This window comes from Mytilus trossulus, chromosome 4, assembly GCF_036588685.1.
Source record: "Mytilus trossulus isolate FHL-02 chromosome 4, PNRI_Mtr1.1.1.hap1, whole genome shotgun sequence".
Lineage (NCBI taxonomy): Eukaryota > Metazoa > Mollusca > Bivalvia > Mytilida > Mytilidae > Mytilus > Mytilus trossulus.
This window is the reverse complement of record NC_086376.1, coordinates 36,048,794-36,076,786: the sequence shown is the minus strand read 5'-3', so window position 1 is coordinate 36,076,786 and position 27,993 is coordinate 36,048,794. Positions and strand designations below refer to the sequence as shown.

Below are 27,993 nucleotides of genomic sequence, written 5' to 3'. Positions count from 1 at the left end.
TACATGTACATTTTTATGATATACCTATAAGCTGTATTGATTTGGTTTGAAATAAACTATTAAACCTAAATATCATAAAACATTAGTTAGAATAAATATGTAAATTTAAAATTATGTAACGAAACTTATAAAGAACTTTTTCAAGAACTTACCATTTAAGAAGATAAGACATACCCTTAACATAACTGCTCCAAATTAAGTCCCGAAAATTGTCTAAAGACTTTTTTCTTTAGTTTTGTTAATTTTATTGTCATGTTAAATATACTTATGTCAACAGATAAACGCCAAAAAGACAATTTAACTATAAATTCTGCCTATCAATTACTGAGTAAAAATGTTATAGTAATTCAATTAGTATAATAACTTTTGCAGGTTAAAATGTTGATTGTTAATTACTTATGATAAATATTAATTACTATTAATTAACGATGATTACAATTAACTATCATCAAAGCTTCAAAAGAGTTCCTTTGTATCTGTCAATTATTACTCCAAGCTGATCCAATGAGTTGAATGAGTTGGAGCTTGAAAACTCACTTGTCAAAATACTTTGCATATATATTGAATTCAGTTTAGTCCAATATATCATAAAGCCTTTTGAAAAGAACGAAACTAATTTTAAGAATGGACATTTTAGAAGATAGAGTTCCTTTGTTGAACTTGGATGACTTTGAAGGAGAGTCTTCTTCTGGTTATGACTCTCCAGTATTTGTATCCGACTCGGAACCCAGTTTATCATCATCGGGAGGAGAAACAGATAACAGCAACAGCGGTTCTTCTTCAGAAAATGACATTTCAAGTGAAAGTGACGATGAAGGTGATGATTTAGATGACCTTGAAAATCCTGGTGAAACCATGCACGTGAACAGTACAGAAACAGTAGTCAACAATATCAAGTACATATTGTCTATGCCACAACTTTGTGATGTCACATTTGAAATTGGACCACAACGCTTCCTTGTCTATGGTTTGAAGGCAGTCATTGGTTCAAGAAGTAAAGTACTTCAAGATATGATGTTACAACAGAAAAGTCCTCAGATGCAGAGAAAAACAAAGAAAAACAACAATCAAAACATATTAATACATAACTACGACATTGATGTGTTTAGACAATTCATCAACTTTGTACACACCGGAAGTGTTGTTATGGACGTAACTACAGTTGTTGGAATGACATGTGCTGCAGAAGAATATGATGTTCCAGAGTTAAGTGGTGCATGCTGGGGGTATTTGAGACGTTGCTCTACTACAACAACCAACATACCAATACTCCAGAACGAGACCGACAGATATTCTGGACACTGTGCTGCAAAGGAGATTAAACGCATGCTTTCGCAGGAAATAAGTCCTTTGAGAAGAAAAGAGACGGTTGTTTAAATACGATTTTTAAAAACTGTATTATAGTGCTTACGAAATGTAGATCTATCAAAAGTGCTTATGTCAAAAATAAAATTTACAATCTCTACTTTGACTTTATTTACTGAAGTCAAAGACTATGTTAATAAAACAATGTCTAAATAATGTATCGACTTTGCAACGAAACTATTTCCAAAACTGGGGAAGGACTCGGTAATACCTCGCCCTTCTCCTGTTTCTCAGCATTATAAAACAAAATGTTTTTTTTCTGATATTAACCTAATATTAATAATCTTTATTGTCATATAACAAATTAAACATATTTGTGAAAAACTGAAGAAAATACTAACATACACTATTATGTATAATATATATGTATGTATCAATTTGTATATTAAATAACCAGTCTTTTTTTCACTATCAATGTAGGTTCAACATTGAAAGTATAAATTAGTAAAAAAAAATGTCCGATAAAAAACGTTGAATGTAAATGATATGAATCTGCAGAGTCTTATATTAAAGGACTAGCATATGGCATATAGCTTCAGCACGTTTACAAACCGTGTTGTCATTTAAAAATCAATTGAAAATAAATCGCATTCATATTGTTGAAGATCGAGAAATCCAGACAAATAAAAAGCGACAACACTAAGAATGCTTAAGAACAATACAAGATTCAGACAGTATTACAGAATACTAAGAAATACTATCGCAGGCATATTTTAGTAAAGTCCAAAGGTTATTGCAATCAGTTAACGTATTAACCATCGTCGTCGAGTTAGCACAGATGAAAAATCCATTAAAATTTCAATAATGTCAGGATGACATGCAACATTATTGTGTTGGCAAACATAGTGTTATATGTTTTAATGAACTTATTTGAAAACTGTATATTGTTTTCGTTGTGATATACTTGGGTGATATATTTGAACATCCTGCATAATGGAATGTTCACTCCTTCCAGCCCATTGCGAGTTGTTGCTGTTTATGTCTGGGTAAAGAACACACATTACAAAATCAAGAGACTGGTGTTCTTGAAGCATTATTATCCCTGTTTCATACCCTTCCAAATATCTACAATTACTTGGTCAAAGTATCATGTATCATTCTTAAATTTTGATGTATACTTACATAATATATTTAACGGATATTTCAAATTAGATTAACCCCCCATTATAGGAACCAATTCAGTTTTAATTCAGTCTAGAAGTGATGTGGTTTGGAATTGTAGTCATCGGCAATTAAAGGAACCCAAATTTCCTGTAGGATTTACATTGGCATTTTAAAATGTTTTGTTCCTCAGAAACTATTATAAAATAGGGGCGAAAGATACCAGAAGTACATTCAAACTCATACATCGAAGATAAACTGACAATGCCATGGCTAAAAATGAAGAAAAAAACACATACAAATGATAGTACACAAGACACAACATAGAAAACAAAAGACCAAGACACTTGTCAAAAACTATTTTTTCATGAAATTGTCAAAACCTTCCCTATTCTAGTCATTAAAACGACTTGCTCCTATTATGTTTAGAACAAACAGCCTGACGGGTCAAATTAAACATGGTTTTGACACACAAACATGTCACATGGTCCAAGAAGGTCTGCTGAATTTGTTAAATTTCAGTATTAATCTTAGGGGTGAAAAATTCTACCGACTGAAAGAAGAAACCATATGAAATCAATCAAATAGAAAACAGATATAGAAAGAAACAAGAAAAAGGTGCGTATGACAAACACTACGTCACCCCATGTATATCTAGTTAAAATTGTTTTTAAATTTGCACTTTGGTTATCTTAATAGAATGTCAAGTAGTTCATCAAATACCGTTGCTTTTATTTGTTCTAAACTACGTAATGTACTGAAAAATAAATAATTCTTAATGTACGTTCTGTGTATGTATTGAAAAATTCCTTGTACTATTTCCGTTCTTTCTTCAATAAAAATTGATTAAAGTTTTCAAAAGCATCCCGGTACATTTTAATTACTTCTGATGATAAATTTTGACAGCTAAATTTATATACAACAACACGGGTGTCATTCGGTTTATCGAGAGAAATGAGCGTGAAAGAATATCTAACGGCGGTCAAGTATTGAGCGACGATCGTGAAAGTTCTGGTAACGGATCGTGAAAGACATTTAATCGAGAAGACATATGAAAGGTCAATACATATTCTAATTTAATTAATTACACAGACAAATTTGCGACAAAATAAAACTGTCTGTCAAAATGGTTCAACATTATGATCAGTATGTGAGAATATCCAGTTATTAAAGTACATGGTTATTACAAAACAACAAAAGGCAGATTGCTTCTCGACATTTCAATGATATAAAAAATGTAAACAAACATGATTTTTTTCACAAATTCGATAAGAAAATCTACTTTAATACGGATAAGGGCATTTTATTTGAACAAGGTAACGATAGTGTAATGACGACATTGTTTAAATATAAAACCAGGTACTTTCTCTCTTGTTTCTTTTGAAAAAAAATGCACTTCTATAGTAACTACACTTGATGTCTTTTGGTTAACCTTATCAAAAAGTTGCTGTCTCATCGACATATAAACCCAGATCTCCTTTTATTTGTACAAAGAAATAATATAGTCCAATAACATTATTGAAGTACAAATACTAATGTATTGACTATTTAAAAGTCAATTGAAAGTCTTTAATTATTTTAGAAACCCTTTGTATTAAGTTATCTTGGGTTGATCCAATGATACCGAATAGACGCACTTTTGTGGAATCACATATTTATGGAAATTAACCTGAAAATGTTAGAAGCTGTAAACTTATCTGCTTTCAAAATCCTAACATTTTGCATGATATTCTAATTTGATATCATCAATTCTAACGTAATTACAGGACTCATACATATATCTTCAATTTTTCTCGATTTGTAATGAAAAATACGTAACACAACTCGATGTAGATTCACTTCGAGTTACATTAAGGTCTAACAGAATTCGAATAATAAACTCTACTTTTTATTGACGAGTTCAACAATTGAAATAATTTAATTCATCCTTTCGTGTTTCTGTGGAAAGAACTGTTAGTTCACCTTATATTACAATGATTCTCAACAATTTCATCGGATTATATGTCCTAATGATTTGTGCGTCAGAAGGTAAGTAGTAACGTTAAAAACTTTGCTGAGATGGTAAAATTTGTGGATGAAACATTTCATCTCGGTTCTTTCTTTTTAAGTTTCAATAAAACATTTAAACGGACCTGCTTACCCTTCCGGAGCACCTGAGATCACCCCTAGTTTTTGTGGGGTTCTTGTTGCTTATTCTTTAGTTTTCTATGTTGTGTCATGTGTACGATTGTTTTTCTGTTTGTCTGTTTGTCTTTTTCGTTTTTAGCCATAGCGTTGTCAGTTTATCTTCGATTTATGAGTTTGACTGTCCCTCTGGTATCTTTCGACCCTCTTTTAAACGTCAAAGTTTAGAAATTACATGTATTCGATTTAAATACAATTTAAACATTTCAAAATTATTTAAAAGAAAATTAAAAAAAAAAAAAAAATTCTGATTTTACTCTTAATTATTTATCAATGAAAATACGAATGCAACTAGTAATACAGAAACTGTTTTCCAGTCCAACTAAGTTTAATTCTGAGTAATGGCTATAAAGGCAACAGTAGTATACCGCTGTTCAAAGTACTTAAATCGATTGAGAAAAAACAAATCCGGGTTACAAACTAAAACTGAGGGAAACACATGAAATATAAGAGGAAAATAGCGATACAATATAAACCCAACACTTTTAATGCAACACACACAGAAACCAAGGAGGTTATATGACCATCTTGCAGAAACGAACTATAATATAACTATGACCATTTTCCTGACTTGGTACAGGACATTTAAGAAAAAAAAGTGGATTGAACCTGATTTTGTGGCAAGCCAAACCTCCCGTGTTTATGGCAATGTAAAATATAAGATTAAAATGACAACTTTACATGACTACAATACACATAAATGTGAGAACATACAGGACAGAGAAAAACACAAAAAATAGCTACCAAAGGTGCCCGGCTTATCATTTAATTCGCCAGACGCTCGTTTTGTCTACAACTGGTCGTCCTTTCATTCTTTAAAAAAATAGTTTGTGCGGTATAATTGCTAATGAGATAACGATCCACCAGTGACAAATTGACGAAGATGCTAGTTACTATAGATAGTTGTACTGCCTTCAACAATTGTATATTATAAAAAGAAAAAACTTCAAGGCCCGACATAAAAAAATGAAAAACAATTAAGATAACAAAAGCCAAAGCTTGATATATGAATAAAACAACAAATGAACAATTACAGGATGCTTACTTGGGACATGCACATACATAATGTGGCGGCGTTAAACATGTTTGCTAACATCAAACCTCCTTTTAAACTGGGGTAGTATTTGTTCGACAAAACATAACAACAAACTGTACACATAAGTTAAAAAGAGCACTAACCATTATATTAATACAAAGAAAACAATTAACTGAAAAAGAAACAACACAGTTGCAACGCAAAGTACCGATCTGCCAGTACTCGCAGTGACTGAAAGCTAGTTGAGTTGAGAACAACTTTGGTTGATTCGTCTCGTGTTTTACAGGTTTTTTTTTGTGTCTTTTTCGAAATAACATTTGCCAATCTTTCTTCAGCTAACGTTGTTAATTACCCCTTTGATATCATCATTTGATTGTATTTACAACATTTCACCATTTTACGCTTTTAACTACATACTATGTAATGCTAAACCTTGTTGCATACTATTTAATGTAATTGTAGATTCGTGTTGGTTTTGTGTTGTGGTGTGCGTACAGTGCAGTATATGTGCTTTTTATTAGCTCACCTGGCCCGAAGGGCCAAGTGAGCTTTTCTCATCACTTGGCGTCCGTCGTCCGTCGTCCGTCGTCGTCCGTCGTCGTCCGTCGTCGTTAACTTTTACAAAAATCTTCTCCTCTGAAACTACTGGGCCAAATCAAACCAAACTTGGCCACAATCATCATTGGGGTATCTAGTTTAAAAAATGTGTGGCGTGACCCGGTCAACCAACCAAGATGGCCGCCACGGCTAAAAATAGAACATAGGGGTAAAATGCAGTTTTTGGCTTATAACTCAAAAACCAAAGCATTTATAGCAGATCTGACAGGGGTAAAAATGTTTATCAGGTCAAGATCTATCTGCCCTGAAATTTTCAGATGAATCGGTCAATCGGTTGTTGGGTTGCTGCCCCTGAATTGGTAATTTTGAAGAAATTTTGCTGTTTTTGGTTATTATCTTGAATATTATTATAGTAAGAGATAAACTGTAAACAGCAATAATGTTCAGCAAAGTAAGATCTACAAATAAGTCAACATGACCAAAATGGTCAGTTGACCCGTTTAGGAGTTATTGCCCTTTATAGTCAATTTTTAACCATTTTTCGTAAATTAAAGTAATCTTTTACAAAAATCTTCTCCTCTGAAACTACTTGGCCAAATTAATCCAAACTTGGCCACAATCATCTTTGGGGTATCTAGTTTAAAAAATGTGTGGCGTGACTTGGTCAACCAACCAAGATGGCCGCCACCGCTAAAAATAGAACATAGGGGTAAAATGCAGTTTTTGGTTTATAACTCAAAAACCAAAGCATTTTGAGGAATCTGACATGGGATAAAAATGTTCATCAGGTCAAGAACTATCTGCCCTGAAATTTTCAGATGAATCGGTCAATCGGTTGTTGGGTTGCTGCCCCTGAATTGGTAATTTTGAGGAAATTTTGCTGTTTTTGGTTATTATCTTGAATATAATTATAGATAGAGATAAATTGTAAACAGCAATAATGTTCAGCAAAGTAAGATCTACAAATAAGTCAACATGACCAAAATGGTCAGTTGACCCTTTAGGAGTTATTGCCCTTTATAGTCAATCTTTAACCATTTTTCATAAATCTAAGTAATCTTTTACAAAATCTCCACTGAAACTACTAGGCCACAATCATCTTTGGGGTATCTAGTTTGAAAAATGTGTCCGATGACCTGGCCATTCAACCAAGATGGCCGCCACGGCTAAAAATAGAACATAGGGGTAAAATGCAGTTTTTTGCTTATAACTATGAAACCAAAGCATCTAGAGCAAATCTGACAAGAAGTTAAATTGTTAATCAAGTCAATATCTATCTGCCCTGAATTTTTCAGATGAATTGGACAACTGGTTGTTGGGTTGCTGCCCTCCAATTGGTAATTTTTAAAGAAATTTTGCCGTTTTTGGTTATCTTGAATACTTTTATAGATAGCGATAAACTGTAAACAGCAATAATGTTCAGCAAAGTAAGATCTACAAATAAGTCAACATGACCTAAATGGTCAATTGACCCCTTAAGGAGTTATTGCCCTTTATAGTCAATTTTTAACAATTTTCATTAATTTGGTAAATTTATGTAAATTTTTACCAAATATAGTTCTCTGTTACTAATGGGCAAAGTTCATGATAGATATAATTGTAAGAAGCAAAATCGTTCAGTAAAGTAAGAACTTCAAACAAATCACCATCACCAAAATACAATTTTGTCATGAATCCATTTGTGTCCTTTGTTTAATATGCACATAGACCAAGGTGAGCGACACAGGCTCTTTAGAGCCTCTAGTTAGTTTAATATATAAAAAAAAGAAGATGTGATTTCATGTCTGTTTTGTTTCTAACGAAACTGTCTAGTATATAACTATTTTTTAATGGTCGTATTATTTGTAATTTTCATTCACCGATTTTTCGACGCGTTTGGGAGGGTCAAGGGTTAATCAAGCCATAATTACGATCGATTCCGTGTCGAATCCACCCTATTGCAGAAGATGTTTCATCAACGGATTTTAAAAGCAGTGAATCTCGAATATAACTAGCGGAACAGAATCGACTGACTCTAATCTACGAGTGTTTTCGAAATTTACAATGGTCTCGCTTTTCTTGTTCAAGTTTGCTCACTGCAGTTAATTGATTTCCATGGTTTAAATTAAGGGACAAGTAGGTCAGTCCAAATGATTTTTTTTTGTATACTGGTTATTCATGTAAAAAACGTATTAATGGCAAAACAAAATAGAATAACGAATAGAAAAAAAAAAAAATACCAAACTCCAAGGAATACTCAAAAAGGAAAGTCCGTAGTCAAGTAGCAAGACCAAAAGCTCAAACCTATTAAGCGAATGCATAACAACTGGCATGTTTTCTGACTTGGTATAGGCATTTTCTTATGTAGAACATGTTTGATTAAACTTGGTTTTATAGCTAGCTAAACCTAGCACTTGTATGACAGTCGCATACAATTCCATTATATTGACAACGATGTGTGAACAATACAAAAAGACATTACAGGTACAAATGTTCAAAATAGGAGTAAATCAGTCAGCATTGTGTTTTAATCGACATCAATATAAAATTAAAAAAATATGTTATAAAGAAATAGAAAAAAGCATCGACAAAGAATATTGACAAAATTAAAAGACGGTGATACACAAATTTACCATTGCACAATGATCAGATGTATAAGTACAGAGCCACGTTATAACACACACAAAAACACAAAAGAGCATATAGACAAAGCACATTTGCAAAAATGAAAAACAAGAATATAATGCTGGACTGCAATAACTTTTTTTCATTATAAACCAAATGACGGCCGTGACGATTGAACATGTATATTTTTTTTTACAAATTATCATCTTAAACTTGGTGCCAACGAATTTAAGTATATCATTGCCTGGACTATTCAAATATATTTTGAAATTCTAAATGCATAATTAACAAACAGAATGCAAATCTGGCCTTCCGAAAAAAAATGATGAAGTGTTAGTAATGCCTTCAAAGGTGGATCTAATAAGTCAACATACTGGTAATTGAAGTCAAAACAAGGAGTTATGAGTTCAACGAATACTAATACTACATGTGTTGATGTTCAACCTCTCAAAAACAAATCTATACCTTATGTGACCGAGAAACTAGCAGCTGGTGCTGTACTGGATCTCGGTTAAAAGTCTTAGACATATATGTTTCCTATTTATACAACACTATTTCTCATATTTGAAAGAAAACTTTCGTTATTTTGTGCTAGTTAATAACCGTCAAAAGAAATCAATGATGTTTAACTTTTTGATCAAATAAAGGTTTATTTGTCAAAGTAAAGGGAATATAGTCCGTATATCAACACTAAATAAAAGACTGTCTCGTCACATACAACATACATTTAAAACACGATACATATGAATACCAGTATAATACGAAGGTGTGAAATGTAGAATCTGAAACAAAAACATCAATTCAGCTATATAGGCCGTATTTATTTATATGTATGATTTTGTGTTTCGTGCCAACCCTTATAACAAATTAAGAGTTTTCAAATAAAACACCTCCGTCCGCCATGATCCAGTAAATATATTTTGTAATAAGGATATTTAACACCATATCAACCAACATAGCATGTCTTTGATTCTCATTTAATGGAGAATTAAAAAGTAAAAATAATGTTCCTATGCACAATTTAAGCTGATAACATTATATTAATCGTGATGGACAAAAATAATCGGACAGAATTATCTCAATTTTAGTTTTCTTTTATCTAGATATACTTTTAATGGGTCACGTAATGTTGTCATTTTAGCGGTATTGTCATATAAGCGGGCGGTTAGTCTAGTCATAAAACCAGGTTAAAAAGTAAAATCACAAAAATACAGCAGCTCGGACCGAAGAAAACTCAAAACGAAAAGTCTTGAACCAAATTGCAAAATCAAAAGCTCAAACACAACAACTGGATGGATTCCAAACTGTCATATTCCTGACTTGGTATAGGCATTTTCTTATGTCAAAATGGAGGATTAAACCTGGTTATATAGATAGCTAAACCTCTCACTTGTATGACAATCGCATCAAATTCCATTATATTGACAACGATGTGCGAACAAAACAATCAGACATACTAGGTAAAAATGTCTAAAATAGGGTACAGCAGTCAACATTGCGTTATATTCTTAATTTTTGTGGTTCTGCTTTTTACACCACTACCCTGGATTAGGTGAGGGTTCAGTGTTGGCGAATGCGTGAAGCCGACAGAATCGACTGACTTTAATCTACGAGTGTTTTCGAAAGTTACAATGGTCTCTATTTTGTTGTTCAGATAAAAGCAGTTTACTCACTGCAGTTAATTGATTTCCATGGTTTAAATTAAGGGACAAGTAGGCCAGTCCAAATGATTTGTTTTTTGTATATTCATTGTTATTCATGTAGGAAAGGTATTAATGGCAAAACAAAATAGAATAACGAATAGAAAAATAACAAAAATACCAAACTCCAAGAAATACTGAAAACGGAAAGTCCGTAGTCAAGTAGCATCAAAAGCTCAAACCTTTTAAGCGAATGCATAACAACTGGCATGTTTTCTGACTTGGTATAAGCATTTTCTTAGGTAGAAAATGTTGGATTAAACTTGGTTTTATAGCCAGCTAAACCTCTCACTGGTATGACATTCGCACACAATTCCATTATATTGACAACGATGTGTGAACAAAACAAACAGACATTACCGGTAAAATTGTCCAAAATAGGGGTAAATCAGTCAGCATTGTGTTATAATCGACATCAATATAACACAAAAAAATATGTTACAAAGAAATAGAAAAGGCATCGACAAAGAATATTTACAAAATTAAAAGACGATGATACAAAAATTTACCATTGCACAATGATCAGATGTGTAAATACAGAGCCACGTTATGTGCTGAGTTCACACGTAATTCGAATTCGATTCGCATTAACTAATTCGAATTAGTTTAATTCGCATTAGAAACGTTTTACGTCCATACGTCAATTTTAATTCGAATATACAATGAACGTCAAATTCGCTTTACTGTCCAAACGACGTTAACTTTTAATTCGTATTAACAAAAACGTGTTTCTAATGCGAATTGACTAATTCGAATTAGTTAATTTGAATCAATTCGAATTAAAAAAGAAGAGTGTGTGAACGCTATTAGCGAATTCGATTCGCATTCGATTCGAATTCAGTCCGAATTAAATGTACGTGTGAACGAGGCATAATAAACACACACAAAAAACACAAAAGAACATATGGACAAAACACATTAGCAAAAATGAAAAACAAGAATATAATGCTTGGCTACAATAACTTTTTTTTCCATAATATACCAAATGACGGCCGTGATGATTGAACATGTATATTTTTTTACAAATTCTTATCTTAAACTTGGTGCCAAAGAATTTAAGTATATCATTGCCTGAACTATTCAAATATATATACTGAAATTCTAAATGCATAATTAACAAACAGAATGCAAATCTGGCCTTCCGAAAAAAATAATTGATTAAGTGTTAGTAATGCCTTCAAAGGTGGATCTAATAAGTCAACATACTGGTCATTGAAGTCAAAACAAGGAGTTATGAGTTCAACGAATACTAATACTACATGTGTTGATGTTCAACCTCTCAAAAACAAATCTATACCTTATGTGACCGAGAAACTAGCAGCTGGTGCTGTACTGGATCTCGGTTAAAAGTCTTAGACATATATGTTTCCTATTTATACAACACTATTTCTCATATTTGAAAGAAAACTTTCGTTATTTTGTGCTAGTTAATAACCGTCAAAAGAAATCAATGATGTTTAACTTTCTGATCAAATAAAGGTTTATTTGTCAAAGTAAAGGGAATATAGTCCGTATATCAACACTAAATAAAAGACTGTCTCGTCACATACAACATACATTTAAAACACGATACATATGAATACCAGTATAATACGAAAGTGTGAAATGTAGAATTTTGAAACAAAAACATCAATTCAGCTATATAGGCCGTATTTATTTATATGTATGATTTTGTGTTTCGTGTCAACCCTTATAACAAATTAAGAGTTTTCAAATAAAACACCTCCGTCCGCCATGATCCAGTAAATGTATTTTGTAATAAGGTCTTTGATTCTCATTTAATGGATAATTAAAAAGTATAAATAATGCTGAGTTTCTATGCACAATTTAAGCTGATAACATCATATTAATCGTGATGGACAAAAATAATCGGACAGAATTATCACAATTTTAGTTTTCTTTTATTTAGATATACTTTTAATGGGTCACGTAATGTTGTAATTTTAGCGGTATTGTCATATGAGCCGGCGGTTAGTCGAGTCATAAAACCAGGTTAAAAAGTAAAATCACAAAAATACAGAAGTTCGGACCGCAGAAAACTCAGAACGAAAAGTCCTTAACCAAATTGCAAAATCAAAAGCTCAAACACAACAACTGGATGGATTCCAAACTGTCATATTCCAGACTTGGTATAGGCATTTTCTTATGGAGGAAATGGAGGATTAAACCTGGTTATATAGATAGCTAAACCTCTCACTTGTATGCCAATCGCATAAAATTCCATTTTATTGACAACGATGTGTGATCAAAACAATCAGACATACTAGGTAAAAATGTCTAAAATAGGGTACAGCAGTCAACATTGCGTTATATTACGGATTACAAATGTGTCGAGGTTTGTGATTGGATAACAACACGCAGATGTCAGTGTATGTTCAGGAAACTGCCGGGGGTATATACGACGTTTTTATCCCCAATTGGAACCTCAAAAACGTCATCACAACACCGGTTACTATGTGACGTAGTCAACAGCTTTCAGATTTTCAGAGGCTCACAGAGGGAGAATAATGACGTGCTTCAGTCAATAATACATTTTTGATACAAAATCACGCAATTTACACTTTTAATACTTAAATTTAATGTTAAAAATATTATTATAAATTATAACATGCACGATAAAATTATGATCACAGCAAATTAGAAAATCCTTCACGTATGCCGAACATATTAGGGTTTTCACCTTATACTATGTGTTGTGAATAAAAACCTGCACTGGAAAATAACATTAAGTCAGGGGTAATCCGTAATATATTTGTAATTCAGGTCTCAGAAATGGTTTATACTGTGACATTCCTGGCTTAGTGCTTATATCCCCTTCGCCTTCGGCTCAGGGGATATAAACTCTAAGCCAGGAATGTCACAGTATATACCCTGTCTGAGACCTGAATAACATATAATATTCTTAATTTTTGTGGTTCTGCTTTTTACACCACTACCCTGGATTAGGTGAGGGTTCAGTGTTCGCGAACGTGTGAAGCCTACATAGTTCTTTATGTTTTTGTCCATATCAGGAACCTGTTGTCCAGTAGTTATCACAGGTTACTATCGTCAATGCTAGTTTTTCGTTTATTGGTGAATAGAATACTGTCATATTGGGGGTTTTCATAACTTACTTTACGGTATTGGTTTTAGCTCACAGAATAAAACTCACTGGCTTGTAAAAGATTACAATCTGGTCGTTTGGTTTCTGATAGATAATTGTACACGACTGGTGTCGAATGTGAAACAGAATCTGATTACCATTCCGGTTTATCTGAGACTACTTACAGTTTCTGGTGGTGTTGCTTTAGTTTCCGATGTTGTGGTTTGTAAACTGTCGTTGGTCGTCTGGTCGTTTTTCGTCTGTTTGCCATATTATTGATCAGTTCGGTTTCTCCTTAGTTTGACTATCCCTTTGGTATCTACACTTGTCTACATTTCCTCTAATATTGTATTTTAGGACAAACAGACGTAGTGTTGGACTTTAGCGATAGAAATAACGATGACTCGATACAATGGTGCGAGGACACGGATGATATGGAAATAATGATGATAAAGACACTGGATGATTATAATGAAGTGACCGCCAAACTAACAGCAGAATCTGTTTCTACTAGGTAAATTTCTTAACAAAAAAGTAGTACGTTTCACGTGTGGGTATTCTAGTATTTTGAATCACAAATAAAGAAAAGTAAGTTGTTTTTAAGAAACTGTGCTAAAGAATTTACTTTTACCCTTCTTAAAAGTTTTCGTATTTGAAAGGAGAAAAATGTGAATATTCTTATATGATGGATGAAATGTAGTTTTATACATCATGCTGAAAGAGCTAGTTTTCTGCTAGTATCTTATTTCATGAAGAGTCGGAGCTCAAGTTAATACATCATAATACATTAATATAAATAGTACATCATGTGAATATTTTTATATGATGTACTATTTATATTAATGTATTATGATGTATGAGATAGCCTTCGGCTGTTGTCTGCTTTATGTTCGGGTTGTTGTCTCTTTAATTATTCCCAATTTCCATTCTCAATTTATTTTATTTAAAACCTTTTAAAATGATTCCCCAACTTTGTTTTCAGCGGCATATATGTAGGACTCAAATCTATGTTGGGTTCTACATCTGATGTGCAGATTAGTGTAATAAACGACCTCTGGTTTTATTTTCTTAAATACATAAAAAAAAAATCTAACTGTTATGTTTTTAGTGTACAGTTTTGGATTGGTCTTAAATGGGATACAGTCCAACAGAACTTTTACTGGATCGATAATAGCATTTTGACCTGGAGCTATTGGTGTTATGAGGGTTTTGCAAATTCCGATGAACCAGATTGTATGACATCTTCATCTAGATATTGTAACCCGATGTTCGAGTCAAATCAGAACTGTGTCCGACTAACGCATAGCTCCCAATCTGCCTGGTGTTTTGCCTCACGTCCTTGTCATGTTGTCTACAAAACAATGTGTCGTGGAGGTAAGTAGTATATACTTATATAAATTTGTGTTATAAACAAATAGTCAAAAATATATATTGTCTAGACTTCGTTCAAGTAATTGCTAAATATAAGTTTTTGACAGTAAGATTTATTGTCAACCTCTGTAAGTCTTTTCCCATTTTATGGTAGTTTTGAATTAATGTTTCAGCGTCTCACGTATGTCCTATGTCTTCTTTATTATTCATAGCACTATACGATTTGTCTACAGTTCGATGTGGATACTGTAAAATATATTGCTTATTATATTGATATTCTCTAACGATACTCCATCTATTTACCTATTTCATTAAAACTCGAAAGAATTATTCTAATAGATATAGGAAGATGTTGTATGAGTGCCAATGAGACATCTCCATCCAAATAACAATTCATTAAAGTAAACCATTATAGGTCAAGGTACAACGTTCAACACGGAGTCTTGGCTTACAGCGAACAGCAAGCCATAAAGGGTCACAAAAATAAGTAACGTTAAACCACTCAAACGGGAAAACCAACGGTCTAATCTAGATAAAAACAAGAAACAAGAAACACCTACGAACTACATAAACAGACAATTACTGTACATCAGATTAATAAAACATTTTAAGTTTTAAGAACTGACTATGCGGTATGGGCTCTGCTCATTGTTGAAGGCCGTACGGTGATTTATAGTTGTTTAAAATTGCTGTGTCATTATGATTTCCTCTGGAGAGTTGTCTCATTGGCAATCATAACACATCATCTTGATATCTTGATCATCTTATATTTGAAGAAACTTTAATGTATCTTTCTATATTTTTATACCAGTTTATTTTGTATTGAATTTCTTTACTCTTCTGTACGGTATTAATTGTTGTACGACATAGTTTTTTTTCTTCAAAAGTATGTGTCTAATTCAGTTTATTTCTGTTTTGTATTTGTATTTCTATGTGATTGGCATCCTTTGACATCTTCATAAATCATGTTTTATCCATCACACGACTTGCATAAATCAATTTGCAGTAAAGCAACCAAGACATATTGTAATTGTTTGACTTCTAAAGGGACGAGGAACTGATTTTTCAACAGAGTATATATATTAGCATTTACTGGCGCGCATGAATCACATAACTGCCAAACAAATCCAGACCAAGTCAAATTTTTAATGTCATGAATAAGGCGCAATTGATTTCAAAACTCATAATTACCTATTTCATATATAAAGGCAACAGTAGTATACCGCTGTTCAAAACTCATAAATCCGTGGACAAAAAACAAAATCGGGGTAACAAACTAAAACAGAGGGATATATAATTTACTATTAGTTGAACAATATTATATTGATAAATGTATCTTACATGTTTTTGTGTAACGCATTCATAATCACGGGTAGTAAGGTCGTCATATCGAGGAGCGTTTAGTACAGTGATTTTGTCATAGTTTGGATAAGTTTGACATGGTTAATTTATGTTTCGCCACTAAACTATTGCCTTAGTTCTATTCACACGAGCAGATACAAAGCAAATAAGATACTTGAATCTATATTGTAAGTCAAACTATCTAAATTGAAATTGTTGTTTTTAAGAAATTAACGCAGGATAACCAAAATATCCAAATTGGTATGGTTTGGTTAAGCGATTGACATGGTTCAGTTAAGAGTCTAGAAATTCGTCATGGTTTTGATTACATTTGTCATGGTTTAGATCCAAATTATTACATATTTGTGGCACCTTAATATTGATAATTTGTTTGAAGGTGATTGTGCAAAATTTAAAGTAAGACAATTAACTAATTGACTAAAGAGGGAAAAAGCCTTCTGACCAAATTTGGTGGGCGTAATCGGCAAATTGTACATTTTGAATATGTTTATACCCCTCGTAACGCACTGCGGGGTAAATGGAAATATCGGGTGTATGTCCGTCCGTCTGTATGTGGGTTCATCCGTCTGATCTCGAGTTTACAGTTATTGCTGGATTTTTTTATGAAACGTATATCATAATTTGTTAGTAATAATTTGGGCTTGTTTGATAATCAGTGCCGATTATTCATTTTTAAAAGAGTTATGCCCCTTGGAAACATTAGTTATATTTAAATTGCATTGTTAGCACTCTCAAATGTACAATTCTTGCCAGAATTTTATGAAAAAAGGAAAATCACAAAAATACTGAACTTAGAGGAAAATTAATTCGGAAAATCCATAAACACATGGCAAAATTAAATAACAAAACACATCAAAAACGAATGGACAAGAACTGTCATATTCCTGACTTGGTACAGGCATTTTCAAATGAAGAAAATGGTGGATTAACTTACAAAAAAAGGTACATCATATGTTTATATTAGAAATTTCTTTGACGAATTCAAAAAATAGTGCCTATCAATTGATTTTAAGAGAGTTTTGTCCCTTATAAATATATAACTATATGGAAAACTTTATTTTAAGCGCTCTCATGTGTACAATTCATAATCGAATATTATGAAAGTTAAATCATAGGTTCATATCTACGAAAGTGTATGTGCGCCACACTTTTATTTTAAATTATTTTTCTTCCTATCTTTGCTTTATAAAGCAAACCTTTGCGTAATAACACAAATATCTTGATTTGAATTATAATTCATGAAGTTTGGCATATATGTCCGTCTGTCATTCATTTCGGTTGTGATTTACTAGTAGATAAAAAAAAGTAAAATAGTTACATACAAGACAAAATCATTATAACAAATATGCATTGAAATAATGGAATAGTTAAAGTATAATTATACATAAATTAAGACTGTTTGTTGCATCAGAAAAGTTTATAATAACATTAACGGTACATTGCACCAATTTTTCTGCACCAGATGCGCATTTCGACAATAAATTATTTTTAGCCATATTATATGTCAGTTTATTTTCGATCTATGAGTATGACTGTCCCTCTGGTATCTCTCATCCGTCTTTGGTCTTTGGTTGATACTTGTCTCATTGGAAATCATATTGTATTTACTAAGTGTTTATTACTATATGCTTGCTTGCGTCATATTCGAATTTTGAATACACCAATTTTTACAGAAATTGGCTATGATTCAAATTCATTAATATATTACTCTAGTTATTTCATTATACGTGCTTGTTCTTTTATTATAATGATATTATCTGAGCTTTACTGTAGACGACTTATTTTCTCGAGCGCAACGGTGTATTTTTGCGAGTAAAAGATCATCGTTAATATGTAAAACTCAGATCTACTCTTCTGGGAATAAACAACAACCTAAGAAAATAACGACACTATATTGACTCAATGGTGTCTTCCTCGAATGCCAACATTTTATGTGTGACCTATTCCTTGAATGCCAACAAAAATATTTCAATGGATGTTTATATAATAACAATAGGTGTTTTTAGAACTATTGAAATGTTTTTAAAAGTATAAAATAATTAATGAGCTTGATAAAATTGCAACATTTTATTACTTTTTGATAAGAAAAATGGTAGATTTTAAGGTTAAAATTATGAATTTTAAAGAAATAAATATATTAAAACGTTTTTACAATTCCTTGCTTTCTATTAAAAAAAAAGATAACTTGGGAATGGAAGTGTTTATTTACATAAGACTTTTCAGATTTTTTATCAAAGAAATTTGCATACAGATATATTTAAAAAAAAAAAAAAGAATATTAAAGATTTATCATCAATATATCTGAACAATTGCAAACTGAACAAAATAAAACATAGTTATCTAACATGAGAATCAAAATTTCAAGAAATTCCATCAAGTAATATTAGAGAAATTACAGCACACAAAACTATATAAATGTTGAAAAAAAACCTTGATGTCCAAAGAGAATTTGAACAAACTGGATTTCATGACAATATGCACATGTTGACTTTGTTGAATTTTAAGATGATCCATATTTATTTTTAAGTACAACTGAATGCAGTAACAGCAACACATGATTTTCGAAAACTTGAAAAACATGAACTTGTTTTAGCTACCTGTATTTACCTATCTGTTTAATTAGTATGATTGTTTTGATAAGCATTCATTTTTGTTGTGATAACTACTTGCACTTATTCCTTGAACGCCAACATAATTTTACAGGTAAATTGTCGGTAGATCAAAGGATGTTGGCATTCAAGGAATAAACCGACTCAATATGGGATAGAATGGGTTTAACCCGAAAAAAAGTATTGTTCATGAAGCGAAAACATGTTAAACAGTATTTTATTACTTGTACATAATGTCTGTTTATTTTGATCGGAAACCTTCCGTTATCACTACAGGAATCTCATAACTGAACCATGTCGAACATGGACTAAACCATGACACTTATGAACCAAACCATGACACAGAATTTTCTGCAATCTTTAATTGTGTGCAAATGTAGGTTTTTTTTTCGGTATTATTGATGACAGGTTCATACCATATCGAAATATGGGATGTAACAGACAGTAAATAAATGACTCTGCTATATGCATAAGCAACGAACAACAACGTTTAAATTTTGACATACGCAAGCATTATTCTGTGTCAAATTATAACTATTTGACGAAAACTTTAATGTACTATCATATTAGCAATAAACAAAGACACTTACCAGCTTGAATTTATATTCAGAGGTTCCTTTAGCGAAAAATCTGAATGTTTATATTTTTTCATTGATTGTCAATAAAAACTCTTAACACAACCATGTCTAACTTATCCAAACTATGACAAAATCACTGTACTAAACGTCCCTCGATATGACGACCTTACTACCCGTGATAATGATAGACAACAGTAGTTTAATAATGTTTGAAACTATACAAATCAAGGTAACACACAAACACTTAACAAATCGCACGAACTTTTACTTGATGTTATTATGATTTCATTATGAGAACGAAAACAGATGCGTCGTCAGAGTAAGCTTCTCCTGCTATGCTTGTATCCCGTATTTGACCATCATACGCTTAGATGTATCGTTTAAATACCAAAATGATTGAAATATCTACTATTTCGATCAACTAACTAATTTCCTTAGTTAAAAATCAAAAATACTTTCAACCTGTTTTCTGAAAAGGAGACAGTTAAGTTTGAAATTAATAAAACTGCTTTTTAAAGAACCGCAATTAAAAAATATAAGTATTATTTTAGATTCGGATTCTGCAGAAGCTACAACTTCTACAACTACACTACAGGAATCTACAGAAGCCGAAGCCATCACAACTGTACCTGCAAATCCTGAAACCACAACAACCCAACCACAAACAACATCAGGTACTTATATTACGGGCTACGGGAAAAACTACTTTACACATTGCATTGCGTTGTTTCGATATCATAATTCGAATTTCCAATCTTCAGTTTTCAGTAATCACATTTCTACAAATTACAATACATTCTCACAGTGTTTAACCATCATTACGATAACATTTCGACGGTTTAGTATAAAAATGATTGGAAAAAAACAGTTTTGATCAACTACCCGTTTCTTAAGTAGACAATCAAAAAGACTCATAGTTCTATGATCATTGAAACGTACATTTGTCAAAATCAGAAAAACTAACATAATTATATTTTGATGGGTTATGTGTTGTTCAATCTTTAACTGCTTGTTTAGGTTTTTGTACTGATATTTGTTTTGGTTTATCTTTACATCTAAAATAAACATTTAGGGTCGGTTGAGAAAAACACTTTTTTTTCTTAAAATGTCATGTACCAATTCAGGAAAATGCCATTGTTACATTAAAGTCAATATCTGTGTGTGTTACATTTTAATGTTGTGTTTCTGCTGTGTCGTTGTTCTCCTCTTATATTTGATGCGTTTCCCTCAATTTTAGTTTGTTACCTGGATTTTTTTTCCTCAACCGATTTATGAGTTCGAACAGCGGTATACTTCTGTTGCCTTTATTTGCCACAACAGAAGAGAATTTTTCCAAATTGTCCATTTCTAGGTAGCAACCTGTCCTCAATTTCATCGAATGTGAACTGCCGAATATTTCGTTTTATTTTAATTTTTTTTCACAGAAATCCTAACCACAACTGCTCTGACAACAATGAGGGGATCCACAGAAGCTGAAGCCATACCAACTCATACAACTGTACCTACAAATCCTGAAACAACAACAATTCAACCACAAACAACCTTAGGTAAAAATCTTATCCTCTAAAATTATGTTACGAAGCAAATAACAATTAGGCAATTTCACCCCCTTAACTTCTGTTACGAGGCAAATAACATATTTAAAACGGTAACGGAGGAAAGAGATGATAATTTTTACAATGAAGCTGATATGCATTTTATTTTAAAACATGATATTGAATAATGAACATAAATTGTCAATACAACAATCAAATACATATCTAACCAGAAAAGATCTACGGAAACGGAAAAGCCCAAAGGAACAGACAAGCATCAAAACCATTTGACGATTTCTAAATCGACACAAGTCTAAAACGAAATGTGACAGCCAAGGTGAAAAATAATAAAGTTGATCAAGGACGACACAAATTCTGCCATCAACTTCTCTAACGGACACAACAATTAGAAATAATTAAGAGCAAACAGTTTAGGTTTTTGAGTAGGAACATACCGGTGTGTCAAGGAATTAAACCAATCCGCTGATGTATGTTGCCCAATCACTGGATATCACTCATCAACATATTACAACATGAGCACAACGACTTTCAATACATTTAACTGTCTCTGTAAATGCTGATACAACAAAAAATCATTTAACTGTCCCTGTAATGAAATTAACGGTACCAATTTTCTTGCACCAGATGTGTATTTCGACAATACATGTCTCTTCAGTGATGCTCGTAAATGCTGACACCACAACAGCACATTTAACTGTCCCTTTAAATGTTGATATCATAACAACTCTTTTAACTGTCCATGTAAATGTTGATACCACAACAAATCCACCACAAACATCTGGTAATCGTATATATCCTTAAAACACTAAATTTTGTAAGTTTCAAACTGCCTTAGGCGAAATAGAGTCTCGATGTTAAGTAATTTGATTATTTTTTAGCTCCACAAGTATTTAAGACTTATAAGTATTTGGCTTTCATGCTTTTAGAGTGAGCGTTACTGTTGAATCTAAATACAGAAAAAAAGCGCTTTGAGCACGCCGAAGTCTGTTTTTTTTCATTTCATAACAGCGAGCCAATACTGCTGCTGCAGGAATCATAGTCTCCGAATGCCTTCAACTCATGACTAAGTTTAAGCTTAAGTTCCAACATCATTATGGAAAGTGCACATGTGGAGTTTGTTATTCTTTATTATAGACAATAGACAATATTTTATTCCCACAAACACATTTACATTAAATGGTTATGGCATACAAAATTCAATCTCATTAAAATCCGATGTTCTGATACGATACCAGAACATCGGATTTTAATGAGATTGTACAAAATTAAGACAATAAACTTACAATAGTTAGATTGATTACAATTATATAAGAGTGACAGTGGTATTCACAGCAAAGAAGAAAAAGGCTATAAATATCAACAATTAACACATTATTAATGTTCATGAACAATTGAAAAAAGAACACAAACAAAAATTAGGTTGGCAATGCATATTAAAAAAAAATACAAGTTATACAGATGTTCTTAATAAGAGACAATCATTAATATACTTTATGGTGATTTTTATAATGACTGGTAGACTTCTATTTAAAAGTACAGTCAAATGCTGAAGTGTTATAGTGGACTGCAATTTAATAAAATTGAAATTAAAGTCATAAGAAACCTCAAATCAAAAAAAATAATGCATATGTTTTTTATAACTCAATGGATAGTTTTCATTGTAAAACTTATGTACATATACTTTTTTTCTGAAGAAAATTCTTTAATTTATTCATATTTAGAAGAAGTTTACTTTATTTGAATTGCTTCCTTCCAGCAAGCAATTCCCCCGACATATTTTCCGTATGCAAGGTGACCTCAGTGTGACCCATCTCGTGAAAATCCGGTGGCCACAATACGCATGGATGTCCTTAAAATAAACTATAATCTGAATTTACATGTTAAACACGTGCTCAATTAACATGCTTTTTTGTTTATTTTTCGTCAATTGTTGACAAACAGGTGAAAATCGTTAAACTTCGGCTTCAAAACACGAACTTTAATTACCTGCCATATTTTCACAACAACACTGACCGATTGAAAAACAAATTGACAATTATACGAAATTTACACGAAAAAAATGATAAATTCGAGCACAGAAGACTAAGTTTATGATGTTTGTATGCATTGGTTTAAGAATTGGAAGAACATTATTTTACACCGGTCACTCGTTTCTTATGACTTTAAGATTTTTATTAATATTTTGTATATAGGTATCCCTTAATGGTGTATAGCATTGTCAGATTGAGAAGAAATGGTATTCATCCTCAATTTCTTGTCTGTTACAGGATAAGCAAATGCGTTTACTTCTTTCAATGTTGGTATAACGCCCTCTTTCAATTGCTAGGGAATGTGCACTTAGTTTAAATATAACTATGTTGTATTATTGTAACTACCATTTTCCATTATCATAACTGAAGACCAATGTGTCAAGCACTGTTTTCGCTCATTCCAAGCTGACAAGTTTACTGAAAAAAGTTGTTTTAATATGAAACCACCGAAGTCAGTTATTGGGAAACTTAAAAACATACTGATTAGTTAACTTCTGATTTGCCTACATTTTCCTTTTCAAATTGTCTTTCAACAAACGATATAATTATCAATTTTTATAAGTCTGCTACAACTTTGCAGGTATAAGTCATATGGGATTTCTATATATTTAGACATCTTTTATTGTGTAGATCCATTTTTATTGAAAACAAATAACAGATGATAAAATATATTTTTTTAAAATAAATTAATGTCCTTTCATTAAACATAAAAATAATAAAAAATAATTACCCTTATAAATGTGTCGTAACAAATCAGATTTAGTTTAAGGTGAAAAGTAGAATCACAAAAAAAATTACAGAAGATTCATGACGGAAGTTCCTAATCAAATGAAAAAATCAAAAGCTCAAAATCATTAAACGAATGGTTAACAACTGTCATATTCCTGACTTGGTACAGCCATTTTATAAAAAAAAGAAAATGGTGGATGAAACCTGGTTTTAAAGCTTGTTTCTGAATTATCCCGATGGATGAACAGTTGTCGCATTGACACTCATACCACGTCTTCCTATTTCCATATATAATAGATAAAATGTCAAAATAGGGGTACAGCAGTCAATATTTTGTTTTAATCTTAAATCAGTAAAAACAAGGTGTAACAAAGAAATAAAAATATTCTGTCAATAAGAAACTGCAGCATATATATCTCTTGTTCCTCTGTTTAGCATGTTTTTACTTTTTTGAAACCACTTTTTATGAAGCCCATATTTTCGAGGTAACACAATTGTTAAGATTATGTAAACATCTAAAGATAGGGCAGTGATATAGTTTCTGCTGAAAATGGCAAGTTGACAATTGAAAAGTATAAATTATCACGTTTTAAATTTATTCTAATTGAAGTCATCTTTTAATAACAAATCGTTAATCGTACGAGCAATATATATCAGTACTAAAAAAGATCTAAACCTATTGGTTTTGATTTTAAAGATGACAAATACAGGTATAGGTAAAAAAAATCAATAATACAATTTCTGAAAGTAACTTAAAAAAATTTATATGTTGATATTCTGTGGATTCATTATTACTCGTTGGATACCCATTTTCGTGACTTTTGTGGGAACAGTTGAATCACGAAATTAAAAGTTCAACGATTGACAAAATTACTTAAGGCTTATATGCAGACTTTGGTAAATAGTTATCAAAGGTACCAAGATTATAATTTAATACGCCAGACGCGCGTTTCGTCTACATAAGACTCATAGGTAACGCTCAGATCGAAATAGTTATAAACTTTATATGAAGCAAAACAAGTACAAATGCGAAGAGCATTGGGGACACATATTCTATAAAGTTGATCTAAATACGACTAAGGTAATCTATTCCTGGAATAACAAAATCCTTATTTTTTTGGAAAAATTCAAAGTTTTGTCAACAGGAAATTTATAAAAAAAATACCAATTAATTGATTTTCATAGTCAACACCGAAGTGCAAACTATTGAGTTCGGTATTTTTGTATTTTAATTTTGATTAAAAAATTTCCAAAATATAGCTAAGTTAAATGATTGTGAAAACAAATAGAAACAAGCTGGATTCAGCTCTAAATTTGGATTGTGATTAAATAGTTGACACAGCATAGGTTTCTGACACAGAATGAATGTGTTCTTATGAACTTAAATTTTTTGTTTTCTCTTAGAGCAATTCACTATGCTGTTGAATATTAATCCTCTCAAAAAAATGTTTGAAGAAATTTTCTTTTAATTTATGAAATTTCAAATGAGAAAAATTAAACCCAATTTTTTAATCACATCCCCCTTTCCCTTATTCCAAAACTAATCTCAATTAAAATATTCTAATGGAGTTTGCAACAATAACTACTCATTTAAATACATCATAAAATATTAAGGTGTAAAAAAACTGCTTGTTATCACTGAATGGTAAAGATTTTTTAAACTTATCAGTTGGTAGTAAAAAGTGAATATACATTGTATATTGTATATAACAAAGATTTAAGTTGATTATGGACAAAGAAAGATAACTCCAATTAAAAAAAATCTTGCAATAAGATATTTCTTGCTTACTATTCTGGACAAAGAAAGATAACTCTAATTTTTAAAAAAATTGCTATTTCACAATATTGTGAAATTAGATATTTCTTGCCATTTCACAATACTGTGCAATTGGAAAGACTTGCTATTGCACAATACTTAATATAATAATTTTAGATCCTGATTTGGACCAACTTGAAAACTGGGCCCATAATCAAAAATCTAAGTACATGTTTAGATTCAGCATATCAAAGATGCCCAAGAATTTAATTTTTGTTAAAATCAAACTTAGTTTCATTTTGGACCCTTTGGACCTTAATGTAGGCCAATTTGAAAACGGGACCAAAAATGAAGAATCTACATACACAGTTAGATTTGGCATATCAAAGAACCCCATTTATTCAATTTTTGATGAAATCAAATAAAGTTTAATTTTGGACCCAGATTTGGACCAACTTGAAAACTGGGCCAATAATCAAGAATCTAAGTACATTTTTAGATTCAACATATCAAAAAACCCAACCGATTCGTTTTTTGTCAAAATCAAACTAAGTTTAATTTTGGACCCTTTGGGCCCCTTTTTCCTAAACTGTTGGGACCAAAACTCCCAAAATCAATACCAACCTTCCTTTTATGGTCATAAACCTTGTGTTTAAATTTCATAGATTTCTATTTACTTATACTAACGTTATGACAACGACGACGACGCCAACGTGATAGCAATATACGACGATTTGTTTTTCAAAATTTGCGGTCGTATAAAGATGCAAACAACCCTTTAGTATGCATCTACATGAGATAGAGTGTACTTTTGGTATATTTTGATACTCTTTAATAAAATCAACGGTACCAATTTTCTTGCACCAGATGCGCATTTCGACAATAAATGTTTTGGTTTAAATGGAGTATATATAACCGTCTGACGGTGCTTTTAGTCCGGGATTTCCTCTTTTGTCGAATAATTTTGCTTTTTGGTCCGACACTTACTTTTTGTCTGTTTCTTGCAGTCCGTTTGGCGTGTCAGACGAAAAACATGAGACAAAACGCAATAGTGTCGCACAAAAATCAAAACGGACAGAAAGCATTTCACAAAACGCAAAAGTTTTGGACTATATTCCAAATAATCGGTCAAAAATCAAAACGGACCGAAGGCAACGGACAAAAACAAAAGTGTCGGACAAAATGCAAAAATATAGGACTTCAAGTAAAATCGAACAAAAGAGAATCCCGGACCAAAAGCGCTGTATCAACCGTTCTCGTCTATATTTTGAAAAAGAACATTGGGAATTTCGTGTCATCAATGCTCTAGAGCTATGTACAATATGTGGCATTTTAACGTTATGAATCGAGCAAAAAACCGAGTCTTTTGTAGACATTACCGCACCACGTCTAATATACAAAATAAAAGCATGGATCTTTTATGATTTATGTTATTAAGTAATTGATCATAAACTCATAATCTTATTTTTCTTCCAACAACAGGTTCCTCCATTCAATGTTTATATGCAGTCACTCTACAAACAAATCAGAACATCGCTATTCAAGAGACAACTCCGACGTATATTCATCAAAATGGAACAACACTTACTTGTCCTATAATGAAATGTCATGTTATAAGTTACGTTACCATTCAAAGTGACCCAGACACGTATCTCTACAAAGTTCAGAAAGACGATATCAGTTCTTATCGAAGGAAACTAACATGCGCTTCTGATGACAGAGTTTCGTCCAGCATCTTTGGATACACAGCGGCAGTGGTTGTTATATGTCTGGTATTCTTTGTACCAGTGCTGGTGGATTTGATTTCCTTTTGTGAAAAGTATTCCAAAAATAAGGACCAGCAATACATGGAGAGAGAAACATGAAACTCTAGATAAACGCTTACAAATAGTATGATTAAGATTTTGCTTTGTTAATGATAAACAAGTCCAATCCATTATATTCTTGGTGATAGTTGAAAACTATCTATACGAGTTCAATACCAACTTTAATTCTTACTTTTCATTCATTATTTTTTAACTTTACTTGTATTCATTGATCAATTTTTTATTATTTTTTTTATTCATTCGAAATAACTTGTAGAAATAAGAACCATCAATGAGAAATTCATTTAAAAATAACTGTATGATTTTTGTAATTTATAACCTTCGTAGACTGCTTTTACATCACACACTTCACCAAAAAAGTGGTAAAGGAAGTATAACAATTATTTGGAATTAGAAATTTTGTAAACTGTCGACGTTTAATATAATTAAATATTGCCAACTTATTAAAAAGTTTCAGGAAAAACGGTTTTTAAAATGCCAAATTGTGCGTAAAGCTGAGGGGTTACTCAAAAGCATAATAAGAAAATTGGAAAGGGGGGGGGGGGG

General features: G+C 31.9%; 2 protein-coding genes across 2 annotated transcripts; both read left to right on the top strand.

The window, feature by feature from the left end:
- The first annotated feature begins 624 nt into the window (after positions 1-624).
- On the top strand, positions 625-1,377 carry LOC134716578 (serine-enriched protein-like). Its single transcript, XM_063579589.1, has one exon. It carries the CDS (start codon positions 625-627, stop codon positions 1,375-1,377), a length of 753 nt encoding a protein of 250 aa, XP_063435659.1.
- A 3,022-nt stretch (positions 1,378-4,399) lies between these two features.
- Positions 4,400-27,914, top strand: LOC134713881 (uncharacterized). The gene is made up of 6 exons (XM_063575167.1): positions 4,400-4,494; positions 13,988-14,144; positions 14,739-15,004; positions 20,102-20,224; positions 20,975-21,097; positions 27,104-27,914. Exons 1-6 carry the CDS (start codon positions 4,440-4,442, stop codon positions 27,484-27,486), a joined length of 1,107 nt encoding a protein of 368 aa, XP_063431237.1. The 5' UTR covers positions 4,400-4,439; the 3' UTR covers positions 27,487-27,914.
- Positions 27,915-27,993: the final 79 nt, after the last annotated feature.

Excerpts from the sequence above, each read along its gene's own strand:
- LOC134713881 (XM_063575167.1), top strand. The coding sequence starts at position 4,440 with ATGATTCTCAACAATTTCATCGGATTATATGTCCTAATGATTTGTGCG. Across the intron at positions 4,495-13,987 it reads AATGATTTGTGCGTCAGAAG|GACAAACAGACGTAGTGTTG; the intron begins GTAAGTAGTAAC and ends ATTGTATTTTAG. Across the intron at positions 20,225-20,974 it reads CCAACCACAAACAACATCAG|AAATCCTAACCACAACTGCT; the intron begins GTACTTATATTA and ends TTTTTTTCACAG.
- LOC134716578 (XM_063579589.1), top strand. The coding sequence starts at position 625 with ATGGACATTTTAGAAGATAGAGTTCCTTTGTTGAACTTGGATGACTTT.